This window comes from Equus asinus, chromosome 20, assembly GCF_041296235.1.
Source record: "Equus asinus isolate D_3611 breed Donkey chromosome 20, EquAss-T2T_v2, whole genome shotgun sequence".
NCBI lineage: Eukaryota > Metazoa > Chordata > Mammalia > Perissodactyla > Equidae > Equus > Equus asinus.
Genome location: NC_091809.1, coordinates 91,482,742 through 91,499,777, shown reverse-complemented (window position 1 = coordinate 91,499,777; position 17,036 = coordinate 91,482,742). Strand labels below are relative to the sequence as shown.

The 17,036-nt window shown below is 44.1% G+C and overlaps 1 protein-coding gene across 2 annotated transcripts in view; it reads right to left on the bottom strand.

Moving 5' to 3' along the window:
- Nucleotides 1–2,339: 2,339 nt before the first annotated feature.
- The window catches only part of SYT9 (synaptotagmin 9), a 181,049-nt gene continuing 166,352 nt past the window's right edge, over nt 2,340–17,036 (bottom strand). The window contains exon 7 of one of the 2 annotated variants that reach the window (XM_014861207.3): nt 2,340–5,210. In XM_014861207.3, the coding sequence (XP_014716693.1) occupies nt 5,202–5,210 (9 nt within the window). In that variant the 3' untranslated portion in view covers nt 2,340–5,201. The remainder of the gene's footprint in view (nt 5,211–17,036) is intronic. The other variant, XR_011495867.1, reaches the window with a different exon arrangement.

Here is a 17,036-nt window from a genome sequence, read left to right as displayed (position 1 = left end):
CTGATCGTTTAAGGCCTTGGGGGCCATCTTCAGTCTTGGTTCTTAGTCCTTGCCAGGCCCAGAACTCCTGGACACAGTGAGAAATCACTAGAGGTAATATTGCTGGTTAAGTTTTGCAGCCCTTATGCCAAAGGAGCCTAGGCAGTAGGTGACAAGTAAACCTTCTGAGTGGAAGAAGAAAGGAGTGGGTTTTGCCATAGTCCTTGGAGAGCCTTGATCTGTTCTCTCCAGAGAATGAACAAAGGGAGTTTTACACCTGACATCATCGACACTGGAGGCAGGTTCATGGCACAGCTCAGAACTTCTCTTTGCCTCACATCTGGGCCTAGAGATAAGCACCAGGCTCACCTTCTGTAGCTCCTGGAATACCAGCCAACCCTCCCTTTTCTGTTTTCCTTGGAGTTGTCCTGCAGGTCTTTCCTGGGATATTTCCCCAACTGGTGGGGTAATTTTTCTCTCTGATTATTTTCCTTTCCATAGCTTTACTATTTCACATCTTCCATGAAGGTTAGTCTATTTCACATGAAGTTGGATAGAAGGTGGAATAGGATGTGCTATAATGGAAGGGTCCCATTCATATGTGCCTCTTCTCTGGAATGGGCATCTCAGGGACGTACCAGAATTCTCTGAATACTGCCTATGACTTATCTCTGGCTTAGAAGATAGGTGCCAAGCAGGACCCTTGTGGCAGCCATCATTGGGTCTGTGACTAGCGAAGTGCCTGCAGGTGATTATTAAAGGTTATTGAGACGTGTCACCTCTCTTCAGCCCTGAGAGAGGATTGGAGGAGGAAGAGTCAGAAGGTCCCATCAGTGAGAAAACCTGAGTTTCAGAGAGGTCTCACTGGCCACTCTTAGCCTCTGGTTTTGCTCTGTGTCAGCAACCAGCTCGGGAATCCTGTGTGTGAGAGAGAATCTTTGCAGAGATCTAGAATGGGACAGTAAAGCAACAAGTGAGGCCATCCTCTCTGGCTTGAGTATGGGTGGCACTTTCAGGGAACTGTCTGGACACTCCCAATAGCCCTCACTGGCCATCAGTGAAATGAGTGGCCATGGGCAGCTAAATGGCCTGCAGAATTATCAGGATCCAGATACAAGTTTCAGACATTGTTTTTGGCCATATGCCATAGGTGGCCATGGCCACATCCATGTTTACGTCTTTTTCTCAGTTCATTAAGTCAGCTTCTATAACTTTGCTTTGAAAGTTCTAGCAAGGTGGCTGAGTTACAAGGAGACCAGGGTGGGAGTAGAGCAGTGGACTGGACCCTGACTATTCCATATGGCAGGACTGCTGCAAGAGAGGGGGATCAATTGGAGAAGGAACCATGGCAACACTAGTGATGTCGGGACCTCATGTGAGGGGACACCTGGCATGAGTTGTGCTCATTCCAACCAGATTTGATAAAACCCCTTTCTCTTAATTAGCTGCAATAATTCTTTTTGAAGCAAAGTCTTCAGAAGAGGGACAGACAACCTCTACTTAGTATATTTAGCATTTTCATCTCTAAGTATGTTCCCAAGCATGGGAATGTCTTGTTTCCACCTTTACTCTGGCTCAGAGATGCGGGGGAAAAAAGCATCCATCTCAAGCTTTTGAGCAGTCAAGTAGAATGACAAGAATCATGTTTTTCCTCCAGGGTTTCTTGTGACATCGGCAGCTCTGTATCAGTCATGACCACTGCCTTTCTTTAGTTTAAGCTCTATTTAAATGTCCATGGATAGCCCTTCCCCCATCCTCTGCCCCTTATTACTCCTCCCCTCCCTTCCACCCTTGTGCATGTTAAATATTGCATGTGCTTTTAAAGCAACAGCTATCCAGGAAGCCCTCTGATTCAGTGGCACCATCCCCTCCTCCACTCCCATCGCCACTATCTCCAAAGTGGCCCCAATGTACCACACTTTCTGGTAGTCATTCTTGTGAAATCCCTTCCCCTTGGATCTAGCCTGGCCCTATGACTTGCTCTTGACCAATGGTCTGTGGTGGGAATGACTCTGTTATTTCAGAGGCTATTTAGAAGAACTTTGCAGCATCAACTGGGGATGCAATGTTAGGTCTGAAGGAAGGCAGCTGCTACGTAAGAAGTCTGACTACCTTGAGATCTCCATGTTGTGAGGAAGTGCAAGCTAACCACGTGGAGAGACTATGTGGAAAGAGACGCCAAACCAGCCTCCAGCTGTTTCAGTCAACCCAGTGGAGGAGCCAGACATGTGAGAAAAGAATGCATCATGGATATCCCACCCAGTCAGGCATTCAGATGATACTAGTCTCAGCTGCCATCTGATAGCAACCATGAAACCCTAAAAGAGAGCAATCACCTAAGCCCAGCCAACCCACATAATCATGAGAGATAATAACTTTTTATTTAAACCACTAAGCTTTGTAGTGCTTTGTTAGGCAGCAATAATTGGAACACCCACCATCACAGGACAGGATGGCCATGAAGAGCAGGACAATTTCCAGATCTAACTTTCGTCAGTCTCCTTGGCTTAAGTGTGAGAGTATTACTTTCTTCTTTTCATATGAAATGTAGTTCTATTGATGGCCATGAGGACTAAGTCATTCCATTTAGAGTCATGATTGTTGGAGCATTCTGGAAACATCCACATTGTAGAAACCACCCTACACTCCCCTCCCCCATTCCTCCTCTGGTCATGTATTAGTGTACTTCCTGGACATCACATCACCTGCTAAATGTGCCCAGTTCACTGGCTGGGAAGATGCTTTTGAAGCAACACACATCCAGGGCAGATCTTCTTGAAGACAAAGGCAGCAAGAGGAGGGGGCTGAGCCTCTGGGCCAGGTGGGTGGGGGAGACATTGGTCTCTCCCCATCTCTTGGAACCAGCTTTCCTCAAGGTGTCTTCCTAAGGTCTAACCCGGGTGTATCCCTTTCCACTGCCTTTTCCATTTTTTCCAAGGTTCTTTAAATTTCCTTCTCTATCCTGGGAAAGATGTTGGAGAATCCCCTTCCCCCCAAGTCCAATGAGACAAGGTTGGAATTTTTCAAAAGGAACATTTACTAGGAAACTAAAGGGAAATCAAAGAGAATACAAGAGAACAGAGGCAGAGTTGCAGATGGGCTCAGGGAGTTTAAATTTATAACCAGCTTCTGGCTGTGGCTGGACTGGCTACTCCAAGCTTTCCAGACATAAAGCCACTTGCCTGCCATGTGGGCAGGCTGCTGCCTACTGGCCCCTATAAAGCCACCTTCAAGCCTGTAGCATACTCATTAGTACCCCGGGGCTGCTAGCTCTCTGAGTAGAAGATCTTGCAGGGGAACAATAGGCATGGCTACCCCCGGATCCCCCACCCAGGCTCCCAGCGCTGAGGACATGTCAAAGTTTATTGGGATGGCTGCCTGATATCTATTGGGGCCAGTCTGCTTTCTCTGGGACCATTCTTCTGGGCTTATCTGCCTAGCTCTAGAGAGAATATTTCTGCTGACTATCCTGCTGGCACTAGTCCTTCATGCTTTGGTTCTAAAGACTGGTATGTTGGAAGATGTCTGAATGAGAAGGAACAGGCAGAAGGGAACATTGGGCAAAGAAGTTTGAATTCTTCTCATGTCATCAGACACAGGCAGAACCTTGGGTTCCCTTTAGATCCTGGAGGTTGAAAGCCAATCAGAGATGGAAATAGATTAGGCAGGCTGGGGAACACGTGAAGCTGAAGTGTAGTAACACTGCCTCACACAACCAAAGGCCTCCATTCTTTTTAGATCTGACATCAGGGTAGTTCCTTCTATCAGGCAGCTGTGGAAACAAGAACTTTCTGAAGACATGCAATGATCCTGCTTCTACCCAGTTAGTCCCACACTGAACTGTTACTTCAAATGAAGAGTCTGCTGCAAAGGGATTGTATGAAAAGGGAAATGTTATCTTGGAGAAGTGGTGCAAATGTGTAGATGGGGTACCTTGCACTCATAATGGGAGAGAGAGGACCACTAGGTAACAGCCTCCCCTGGGAGGGTTATGCTGAGGCCTTTGGTTTCACTTGTATGGAGGCAGAAGCAGTGAGGATGAGGAGCACAGCTGGTAGTAGGCTGGCTGATGTGGTCACAAAGGAAACTGAGTAATGAATGAGATATCCAAGGAGAGCCCTTGACCTTCACTCTTGTAGGTATTTCCGTTCCCCAAGCGCTGTGAAAGTGATATATGTGTCTAGAAGTGAAAAGGAAACCTGTTTGTGGCTGCCCAAGGCTGTGCCTCTGGGCTGTTGCATATGGAAATACCCCAGAAGGCACTCAGGCCAAGAGGGCCCAAAAGTTGTGCCTTCCATCGGGGACAGCTGTGTTATCTCTCCATGAACTCAGCTCACACAATGGTACATCTATTGCTGAGGCTGTTCCCTCAGTGGACAAATGTGCCTGGGGAAGGGTATTCCAGATGCTTACGCCAGTGAGATGAATGCCTCTCTAACACGGATGACAAGTAACTTTCATTCTAATGCCAACCCCTGTTGTAAGGAAGTGGCTGCTGGCTATCTAGAAAACAGTGTTGGAGATTCTGACTCCTCAGAATCTGGGTTTAGCAGGAGAGAGGGCCATGATCAACTGGTACTCACAGCCATGTGCATGGGAGGGAGCAGTGAATTTGCTGTGAACTAACTCTCCTTGCACTAGAGTTTCTCCAGGGGAATGGCATGCCTATCCTATTACTCTCCTGGGGCTATTCCTTGCAAAGCTGGAGCACTTCTTGGGTGAAATTATTTTCTGGTGACAGTTATTAGCTCAAAGGTAGTCCAGTGTGAATTAGATCTGCTGCCTATTTAGCACCTGGATATATTTTAAAATATTCTGTCCTTCCAGGGCATTCAAGCAAATATCACCTAAGAGTGATGCTGCCAGGGCAGGTGCTATGACTCCATCACTAAGGGCTTTGTTGATCACTAAGAGTCCTGGTAGTCCTGGTTACTTTTAGTTGTCTCGCTATATTAGTTGGTTTCTTCCATAGTCTGATCTTGGTTCTCAGCAATGAGATGTGCTTCCCCTACAGCATACCACCTTAGGCCACCTGAAGATGGCTGGACTGTTCATGTCCACCAAACCCAATCTGGAAAGATGGCCAGTTATTGCTGTGGGTACAGCTGAGCATTTGGTCACTGGAGTCGTCCGGATGTTGTTGGATGGGAAAAGTTCCTTAAGATCTTTGTAAGATGGTTGTCCTACTGTGTCCTTGGCACAAGCAGTCCTCTTACTCATAGTCATCGTTTCTGTAGGAAGAAGAAATAAAAAGAATGTTTTGGTTTTCATCCATATATTTTTAATGTGTATCAAACAAGTGCCAGGTGCTGTGATAGATGCTGGAGATACAGATACCGTGAGTAAGACACACCCTCTGCTTTCAAAGGGCTCACAGAGGGAGAAATTACAATGTCAGAAGCTGAATAATAAGGTTGCAAAGAGGAGGGAAGGATGAACTTTGAGGGGACTGAGGAGGTCTACAAGAGGATTCTGAAAGGTAAGTCTTGAGCTGGGCCATTTAGGCTGAAGGGGAGTCCATCAAGAGAGGAGGTAAGGCCTTTTAGGCAGAGGAAAGAGCCTGTGTGAAGGCACACAGGCAGGAAAGGACACATGGTGTGTTGGAGGAGTTGTCAGAACTTGGTGTGAGGAGTGGAGCAGGAGGAAGTAAGGCTGAAGAGATGAGAGAGGTTCTGCATGGTGCCACATCAATTCCTTGTTTCCCAGCTGTGAAGGATGGGCTTTTTCAACAGAGCCCCAGACTTAGGGTAGCAATATCTCTTGTGTTTCAGACTCAGCCCAGCATTCAGCTTAATTTAAACACAGGGCATCTCCCAGTATAGATTAAGGGTATTAATGCTGCAATCACAGAGAGAAAGAGAGCTAGAGTCACTTCCATGGACAGAACAATAATAAAAAATATGCTCGGGGCTGGCCCCGTGGCCGAGTGGTTAAGTTCGCGCACTCCGCTGCAGGCGGCCCAGTGTTTCGTTAGTTCGAATCCTGGGCGCGGACCTGGCACTGCTCATCGGACCACGCTGAGGCAGCGTCCCACATGCCACAACTAGAAGAACCCACAACGAAGAATACACAACTATGTACCGGGGGGCTTTGGGGAGAAAAAGGAAAAAATAAAATCTTTAAAAAAAAAAAAATATGCTCATACACTATGGGAGAGCCACAAACATTCTTGGACTGGACTATATGGACTGCGTTTCAAAGATCAAATGTTCACGCATGAGGCTGTAACTTAGAGAAAGTAATAAAAGCCAGAGTGTATACACTGTAGAGGGAAAGCTGTGTCCGACTATGACCTTTGGCTTTGAAGCATGTACCTGGGTGTGGGCACACCCACACCCCTGGGAAAGGGAGTTCCTTTCTGAGTCGAGGAGGAAAATGTGAATGGATATTTGCCTTATATTGTAATTCAAACACGACTTTCCCAGACCAGCTGATATCAGCCCTGGAGCATCTTCCGAATGGCTCTACTTCCCAACCAACCACCCAGGTCAGGCCCTGGTTCCCAGGGTCCCTTCTCTCAGCTGTGAGACCCACTCCCGCTGGCCTAGTTTGCCAGTCCCTGAGTCCTTCCTTATCACAGAAGGCGAATTGTCAACAGGCTCAGCCCCACCAATGAATGTGGTCTGGAATTAGTTGTCTTGTTATTAGCCAAGGAGACCACGTACCACATCCCTTCAGTTTTGAATACCTATTGTGTTCCAGGAACTAGGATATGAACTCTACAAATCCTTAAAAGAACCCTAGGAGGTTCTCTACTGGAGGATACAGAGATGTAGAGAGATTAACTTGTCCCAAGCCACACTTGTTAAGTGTCAGAGTTAGGATTTGAACCCAAGACTTCTAACTTCAAAGTCTAAGCTTTAGCAATTACATCGTTCCTAAACTCACTCTGTAAAGCCCACTTTATACATCTGAGATTCTGCCTGGTTTTCTACACTGTAAATCTAGCCAGATGATGTAACTTTAAGAAACCCTAGCCCAAGCTAGTAGCATGCAACAGGTGCCATATCCCACTTATGGCTTCCTATCTTCTTATTCTATTTCTCTGGATGCCTATGGTTAGTGACCTGCATGTGTTTCTCATTTGCCCCCTCAGTTTATGCACAACCTCATTCTTCTCTGTTCTGACCTTTGTTTCACCTCTCCATTTGAGCAGTCCCTTCAGCCTGCGTTGGGTAGAGCTTTCCCAAAGTGCCGGCCGTAGGGACCACCTCTATCCCTGGTTTGTTACAGCCTTATCTGAAGTCTCCTCAAAGGGCTGGGCTATGACCTCAACCAATATTTCACCAGTCCCCCTACCCAGGGATACCGCTAGCAGAGGCCATGCTGCCAATGGCCAAGTCATAGCGCAGCTTCAACCTGACCTCCATAGCTGGGCTTTGCTCACTTGGTGAGTTTCCATTGTGTATGCGGTTAGTTGGAATTAAGCTCAGCCCGTGGCAATACTGCGGAGTGGTCTACTGGTTCTCTCTTCTTTAGTTGGCTTTGTTTTTGGGTCCTGATCCTGCCTGGTCCAGGATCCTTTGTTTTCCTGCAAAGCACAGGGGACACTAAGGCCCCAGAGTTCTTTTGGTCTGCGAGCCTATAAGATGATGGGATAAAGGAGTTTCAGTATGTCTGGAGGAGTGGTGAGGTCATCTCTACTACTGGTCTCGCAAGAAAAGCTTCTTGGAAACAAACTTCTCCTAGGGAAAGTCACGTATGCAGTCAGATGTGAAAAAAAGTAGTTTAATTGTTCCAAGAGAAGGCAATTTTAAGTATGGCATGGGTGAATTGTGCTGTGGTCCAACCCTTTTTGTCTGTCTTTTACGGGGGAAAAACTCAACTGAACCAACAAAACAAAATAAGCAAATTACAACACCTTTCCAAACTCTTATAATTTAACGAGCTGTTTCTCAGCCAAGATTTCCATAAAATGAGATATAAAGAAAAATTTTTCTATAGTTCAGAAGAGCACTGACCCAGTAGGATTTTGGTGAGGGGATGGGGTGGTGGAGACTGTGGCATCAACACTGGAGATAGCAAAGGTGACGCAAGCACTGTGGCCACAGGCTGGCCTAGCTGGTTCCAGGGCTGGCGCCAGGCCCACTTCAATGGGCAGAAGCCGCAGTATGCCTGTTATCAGATCCAGTGGCCTCCCAGGCAACATCACAGGTTTGGAAAGTATCAGGAACTTCAGTGGCATCAACAGGAAGTAGTGGTTACAGTCTTATCTAACCAGAGGGGATTCTAAGTGAATTCAATTGTCCTGAGACATATAGATGTGATTTGAATTAAATTGAATTGAAACCAAAGATGAGAACTGTCCCAATGAAAACTGTAATGTGAAGTGACATTTTGATAACAAAAATGACAGCTGATATGAGACAGGCCATTGAAACTGACCCCAAATTAAGAACATGAAAAGACTGAGTGGATCATTAGATAATATCTCCCTCTGAATTTGAAAATGGGTTTTGATTACAGGAAGTATCTAAGGGCTTTGAACTAAGAAGCTTGTCAAAAATTGAAGTGACTCATTACTTGATTCAATCTTCTATGTGCTTAATATTGTTAAACTTGCATTTAAAATTTTATTTAAAAAGCATAAAAATCTTACCATTTTGTTGACTATTACTTAGCTATTTAGCACAGCTTGGCAAATATATGAAGAAACATCATGCCCTGCCTGCTTAGAATCTGATTAGCTTCTCCCTTTCCCCAAAGCAGGCATTCTTTATTCTCCACTCCCTCTCTCCACCCCTTTAAGAATCAGTATGCTAAAGAAATAAAGTGTGAATTTAACTAGACTTCCGGTCAGGGGATTGGGGCAACAGTTGGAAAATGAGTGTCCATTTGCCTAATAACTCCTATTTATTGAGCACTCCAGCACCCTGAGAGCTTTGCACACCTTATCTCATTCAATACTTCCCTGACCCTCTGTGACAGATATTACAACTACATTTTTACAGAGGTAACTGAGTCTGAGAAAAGCCAAATAACAAAGGGAGTAAATGTCAAAGCCAGAATCTGCGACCATACCTTTATGGATCCACATGTATGCTCTTAGGTACTACGCCCAGGGTGGCAAATTGTTGCAGCTTGGATGCCAGCTCCATTACTGTGCCTTTCTAAAAAGGATTCTCAGTTCAGAAAAGAATTCTGAACAGTCCAGACCTGGTAGGAAAGTGTGTTAAGATCCATTGTCAAGTCAACCTTGAGGGGGAGAGGTGGTGAATGGCAGCGGATGTGACACGTGAACTGTTACTGAGAGAGGTGCATCAGAAACAAGCAAGAAGCAAGGGCTATGCGTGAGGTGCCATTCAAAAGGAAGAAGAGTGCTGTCAGAGGTTTTCAGGGGAAGGAGCAAGTTAGGGAATTACTGCAAAGCAAAACGTACCCTACCTGATGAAGTTAGGTGGAGGTTATTTGGAGTTTCTTACTCCAAGTTAACAATTCATTGTATTTATTTATTAATTCATTCAACAAACATTTATAGAGCACCAGGCAAATGTGCTGATCACCAGAAACACAAAGATGACCAATGCACACCCTGCTCTTGAAGAGCTCGCGGTTAAATGACTAGAGAATCAAGGATGATGAAAAAGAAAAGAGAGTAAATGAAGTCTTCTCAGGACGCTTGAGCATAACTGCTGTGCGTGTGTGCATGTATGTGTGTGTGTGCACGGAGAATTACATCTACCCAAATCAGGGAGGTAAAAGGAAAAAAGTTATGATAAAAAAATTGGGTAAGGGTGAAGGTTGAAAGGTTCCTAGGATATATGTGATTCACTGGATGGTGAAATGAAATTCCATTTAAAAAGTCTGGGGTTGTCCCCCACTGACAGTATGGCTAGCAGAAGGCAGCCATGAGAAGGGACTTGTCATGTTCATTCATAGCTCTGGTGAAATTCCCTTGGGAGGCAACTCATGCCCTTTGCCATGTCCGTGCACAGTTATCCCCCTACTGCAATTTGGAAGTCAGATCGCAGACGAGCCATCTGTAATCTCAGTTGCTACTGAGGACTTGAACTGATATTCAGTTCCTGTTATTTGGAAAAGTAGCTTTGTAATACCAGAAAGGTATAACAGTTAAGAATTATAAATGATGAAGTAATGATACATTTGTGTAAGTTATATTTATTTGAGTGCAATAACACATTTTGTTATCACAATTCTGCTTTGTTTATGTTTTTAAGGTAAATGACTAACAATATGACATAGTAGAAAATTACTAAATTTATGATTTTAATGGGTATATTTAGGAGAACTTAACTAGCTAAATTTACAGTCAATATTTAAATGCTTAGGAAAATCCAATATTCTAAATTTATAAATTTGATTCTTAAGATGTTGAAATGCTTAAGGTAAACTAATCTAAATGTGTAAGATTTTATTTATCAGCATTATAAGAGTTAACAGTGCTTGAGAACAATTTTGTTTAACACTGACCATGATAGATGTTTGAAGAGTTTGATATAATCACATTTTAAATTTGTGACTTTAGTTTGAAATGTTTAAGGGAATTTAGTCACTCGATTGCTTAAACAGTGTCTAAATATTAGGAAAATTTTATTTGCTAGATTTATAAGGTTTTTTTCCTGAATTTGAAATGTTTAAGAGAATTTGATTAAGTGTGAAATTGGTGTTTAGAAACTTAGGGAAATTTAATCTGTCAAATTAATGAGTTAATTGAGAATTGAGCAAAGAACAAGCGAAAATGAGTGTTTTAATTTCAAAACAAAATGATTAGATTCATAAATCATTATAATAGTTAAGGGTATACAGCCTTTAGTATCTATTGTTCTAAGAATATTACAGATAGTAATTCATTTACTCCTCACCACAATTCTCTGAGGTGGGTTCTATTATTATCCCATTTGACAGATGAGGAAATCGAGATACAGAGTGGTTAAATGACTGCTTTACCAAGTCCCGTGGACTGAACTGCGCACCCTCCCAAGTTCATATGTTGAAGCTCTAACCTTCAGTGTGATGGTTTTGCAGATGGGGCCTTTTGGGGCTGATTAGGGTTAGATGAGACAATGAGAGTGAGGTCCTTATAAGAAGAGACACCAGAGAGTGCTTTCTCTCTCTCTCTCTCTCTCTCCATCCACCACGTGAGGACACGGTGAGAAAGCAACCATCTGCAAACCAGGAAGACAGTCCTCACCAGAACCCAACTATGCCAGTGCCCTGATCTCTGACTTCCAGCCTCCAGAACTGTGAGAAAGTAAATTTCCATTGTTGAAGCCACCCAGTCTATGGTATTTTGTTGTTATGGCAGTGTGAGACGACTACAACACCAAGTGTATTAGTTTTCTAGGGCTGAGAGCTCTAGGTAAGAATCCTTCCTTGCCTATTCCTAGCTCCTGGCGGTTGCAAGCAATCCTTGGCTTTCCTCGGCTTATAGCTGCATCACTCCAATTCCTGCCTCTGTCGTCACACTGCATCTCCCTGTGTGTCTCTCTGTGTCTTTACATCGTCTTCTTATAAAGACACTAGTCGTTGGATTTAGGGTCCATCCTAATCCAGTATGACCTCATTTTAACTTAACTAAATATATCTTCAGACTCTATTTCCAAACAGGGTCACATTCTGAGGTTCTGGGTAGATAGAAATTTGGGGAGACATTATTTAAGCTAGTATCCCATGTCACCAACATCCAGCACATTGATAAACCCAATGTCAGTTGTCAGTCCTCATCTTATTTGACCCACTGACAGATCTGATCATTCCCTTCTCCCAGTAATAATTTCTTCTCTCTTGTCTTTGGACATCTCTTGGTTTTCTTACCACTTCAGTGATGTTCTCCTTCTCAGTCTCTGTTTCTCTTCTCTCCCTGCCTTTCAGTATTGGAATGCCTGATTCTTAGTCCTTGGACTTCTTCTCCATTTATGTCTCAACCATCTTTATCACTACAGCTTGACCTGTCTCTGGAACTCTAGATCCCTGTATCTACCTGCCACTTGATGTCTCCCTGTAGAATATCAATAGATGCTTCACATTTAGTAGGTCTAACTCCTGACTGCCCCACACCGGTGCTCCACCTGCAGTCTTCTTTGGCTCACTTCATGGCAACTCCATCTTTTCAGTTTCTCATACCCAGAACATTGGAATCATCCTTCACTTCTCTCTGTCATACCCTACATCAGGAAATCCTATCACATCTCCTTCCAAAATATATTCAGAATGTAACCACTTCTCTCCACTACCCCAGCCAGCTTCTACACTGGTCCAAGCCTCTATTGTTTCCATCTGGATAATACCAGTAGACTCCTATAGGATCTCTCCACTTTTCCTCTGCCCCCATAGAGTCTATTCTCAACACAGAACCAGAGGGATCAGTTATAAGCTCAGATCATGTTACATCTCTTCAAAGTCCTGCAATGGCTTCCTGTTCATCTCAGAATACAAATCAAAGTCCTTATGAAGATCTAGTAGGTTCTATGTAACCTGAGCCCTGGCCACCTATTACCTTTCCGATCTCACCTCCTATTACTCTCCCTCTCACTCACTCTACATCCCCCAAATTGATCTCACTGTTCCTTGTTCAAACTTCCTTAAGGTCTTGTATTGGCTGTTCCCTCAGGCTGTATATCTACATGGCTTGCTCTCTCATCTCCTCCCACTGTTTGCTCAAATGTTTCAATTTTCCTTGAGGCCTATCAGTACCTCTATTAAAATTAACCCCCCTTTAGGGCACATGTGACTGGTGATGGATGGCAACTAGACTTTTGGTGGTGAACATGATGTAGGCTATACAGAAGTCAAAATATAATGATGTACACCTGAAAAGTCACGACATAAACCAAAAAAATTAACCCTCCTTTAAAAAAAACAACCAACCAATCAACAAAAGAAACCACTAGTACATTTCTGATCCCCCTTACTTGCTCTATTGTAGTTTTCATAGTACCTATTACTTTCAATATTACATAATATTCTCATTTATAATGGTTATTTTCTGTTTCTCTCCCTAGAACCTAAGCTCGACTAGGGCAATAAGTTTTGTCTATTTTTTTCTCACAGATGTATACACATGTAGGTAGTCAATATTTGTTGGCAAATAAATAAATGACTCAATCCCCCATTTCCCTCTGCAAAGTGATTGTTTCAAAGGAAATGTGATTGATCATTACTTGAACAGAAAGCCATAATACAATAAATGGTGCAGCTAATGCAAAGAGGCATCTTGAGAGATAAGCAGCCAGCATGATTCCAAGCAGGAAGGAATTCTGAGCTTTTAGGAAGAAATGGTCAACGGTATCCAACCCTCTTTTTGTTGTTGTTGTTTTTGGATTATCTTTTTTTTTTCCTGCTTTTTCTCCCCCAATCCCTCTCAGTACACAGTTGCATATTCTAGTTGTGGGTCCTTCCAGTTGTGGCATGTGGGACGCCCCCTCAACATGGCCTGATGAGAGGTGCCATGTCTGCGCCCAGGATTCGAATCAGTGAAACCCCGGGCCGATGAAGCGGAGTGTGAGAAATTAGCCACTTGGCCACGGGGCCAGCTCCTCCAACCTGCTTTTAAACTAAGACCATTCTCTGGCAGAGACATTTATGAGAAGTGTCTGAGCTTTTGTGCTGCCACAAATCTCACCTGAGGCAATGACTGGGTGCTTGATTGTATCATCCTAACTCTTATGGGCATTGCCTGGCACTTGGAGAACTGGGTGCTGGAAGGACGGTAGGGTTTATTTACTCTTCAAGAAAACGGAGCTTCTTTGGCTCTGAGAGCTAGCACTGGGCTACTATTATACATTAACAGAACCACTATACCTGTAGATTTGAAAAAATGACATGCAGGATCCATCTAACAAATCAGTATTCATTTAACAAGTTGTAAGATAGAAGAAATTGGAATTCTATCCAATAAGAATTTATTCAATGCTGACTTTGTGCCAGGCATTTTGCCAACTACTGGTTATACAATGATGAATATGCTCGGTCTCTATCATCAAGAAGCAGTTGGATGTGCTGTGGATGACACGTACACAGATAATATCAAGTGGCACCAAATGCTATGTTAGGGGTAGGCACAGATAAGAGACATTTAAGTCATAGTGAGAGGATCTTCAGAATGCTTCCTGAAGAAGAGGACATTAAATCAGATGCTTAAAAGATGAGCTGGATCTAGCCAGGCAAAAAGGAGTAGAAAGAACAGCACAAAAATAAGCTAAAGCAGTGGCAAGGGCGTGAGGTGAATAAGAGCACAGTGTGGACCCCCAGTAATTGGGCATGGCCTCAGCATAATGTGCAAGGAGGAGATGGAGGTGGGTCCTAGAGAACCTTGAGTGCCAAGACAAGGAACCTGATCTTGGTCTTCTTCTGGACAAAGGGCAGTTACTGAAAGATTTTAAACAGGGGAGGAACATGGTCAGACTTGTGTTTTAGGACTTGGACCCTGGAAGCAATGCAGACACTGGACTGGAGAGCACACAGGAACAGAGAAAGCAGAGCTGAGTGCCCATGTTGGAGCAGTGGAAGCACCCTCTTGCTGTGAGAGCCTCCATTCATCCAGTCCCTATAGAAGTGTTGGTCAGTGAAGATAGAAAGGAGATGGTTGGCTTCAGCTCCTGAGAGATCTATTTGTCTGGTCCCCAAACATGACCAGAGTGGTTTAAACTCAGCATTTCATAGAAAGTGACAAATGGAGCTCTGAAAAAGAACAAAGAGCTACAAATATAAATACCAAGGAGATCCTGAATGAATAGTCGTCTACCACCTCCCAACCCCCAGCTGACCATAAACATTAGTGCATAATAAAATGGATGCTAGATCTGTTCACTCGGGAACTTGACTTCAGGATATCACCATTGCCACTTATGGATTGTGGGCATTTTCTGGTTAAAGGGTAAGACCTCAGTGTCCTCTCACTCTTATTTGCCTGAAGTGAGGGAGACATTGGAGAGAAGTGTGCCCTGCCTACTCATGTGTACGTACCTTGCATCTCTCCTCTGGGTGTTTCTACCCACTGTGTGCTGACGGTATCTATGTTAATTCTCCCTTGGGCACTCTCACACTGACAAGTCCCCTCCTGCCTGTTGACCAGAACATACTGGAAACTTCTCTGCAGACCACAGAGGAAAAGCTCAATCATCTTCTGTAGCAAAGGTCACAATGAGCCCGAATCAGCTAAATACATCAATTGAGTGAATAATGAAAGACCCTACATTTCACCATGGGGAGGAAGCACAATCTCAGACCTCAAGCGGTTCACAGTCAGGAGAGAAGACAGATGTATCTGATTAATGACAAAGCAAAAGCCAGAGGTGAGAAGCGGTCAATGTGAATCGCAATCAGAGCACTTCTTGCTGAGAGGGGTGTAGTTCATTGGAGACTTCATGGAGCACGTGGCACTTCAATTGAACCCTGCGGACTATGTAGGATTCATATGGTGAGACTGTGGAGGAAAGGTGCTCTAGACTGAGGAGTATCAGGAAAAAAGGTACAAAAAAGAAAACTAATTTAGGGAATATAAATAGGTATGGCCAGGCAGTGGAAGCTTTGGAAGGAGGGAGACCTGGTCAAATCTGGGTTCTCCTTCCTAAGAAGAGTGGCATAGAATGAGAAGCAAACAACTGAGGAGCTGTCGAAATCACTTCCACAGACCACCTGAGGCACTGGGCGACCTCCTTGTTGGGCACCTGTCCCACCTGATTGGGCGATGATACTTGCTCTGGCAGATATGACCCAGCAGATGGTCATTCACATCCAGAATTTACATAGGTCAAAGGGGCAGCTGTGGAATTGGTAGCCTACTGTGATCCCATGAGGGATAAAATACCCGACCCCATGACACCTTAGGGAGAGGTCTTCACCCACCTCCCCAGGCCCTGCATGTCTCCTCTCCTTCTCCAGGTGTCTCATGGATGTGTTTTTCTTCAACTTGGGAAGAGTTCTCAGAATCAGCTTAAACATCGAGATGTAGTTGTACAGAATAAACACATCTAGTAGACTGAACAGAACTTCATCTTGAAAAATTAATTAAACACGTAGTAATTTTAAAAAATGTATTGTCTTGCAGCTTACTTTTCTCAGAGAGAGATCCTTAAATGTGTTTGTTGTTTGAAAACAGATTATGAGATAAGAAACTTTCTTTGCCCTAAAGCTTTAGACGTTCATATTGATATAAGTTATTAATAATGTCAACATTTTGGGTACTATTCCTACCATTAGCTTTTCATCTCAAAGATCCTCACAAAGTCAAAAAAACAAAAAACCTGTCAGCACAATTAATTTTCTCTAATGTGAGTACCTGTTCTCTTCTAAAAAACAGTAGGCCATGAAATGTACCTCTCCAGAATGCTATTAACATTGGGCCTTTGTGCGAATTAGACACAGGAACCCCTCCAGGCTCACTCACCACTTGGCGAGTGAAGAGAGGACTGACTTCAGCTTCCTGCCTCTCCCCGGCCTGGTGAAGGATCCACCAGTAGGACAGTTTGCATGGCCCTGGGGAAGAAGCTCTTTGGTGGGCTATTAGGGGGCACACATTATCCAAGGTAAAGCCCAGATCCTATCTTAGTCCAAGAGGCTGAGACCATGAGAGGCTGTATTATCCTACATAATGATGCGAAGTGTCTTCCTTGCAGGCAGTTTCCTACTGGCAGGGACAATTACTATATTAGGTGGATGTTTCTTTCCCTAGTTATAGAATTTTCAGTTTCACATGATCTGTTTTGTCTTGTAATCACTCATGTCATCCTCAAGCTCGCGAAAGTTTCATTAATGCTGCAGCCTGGCACTAGCTGTGCTTTGGGGAGTTGAAGAGGGGGTTGTGTCCACGATTGGGGTAAGCAGTGCAGGGAGAGACTGGCAGCTGGAGAAGCAGTTCTGAGACATCTAGAGATGACCAGCAGAGAAACCTGGAGCGCAGCTGGGAGGAGAAGGGGGAAGCAACAAAGGAGATTTGTGAGATGTAGACAAACATTCTTCAGGGAATCGCGGAGCTGTGTGGGGAGAGGAAATCAACTCAGGGCAGACACAAAGGGTAGAGGCTCAGATCAAGAAGAACCTGAGGGCCTTGGACTCTTATCAAGGGGCTGGAAATAAGGGGACAAGGAAGAAAAGTG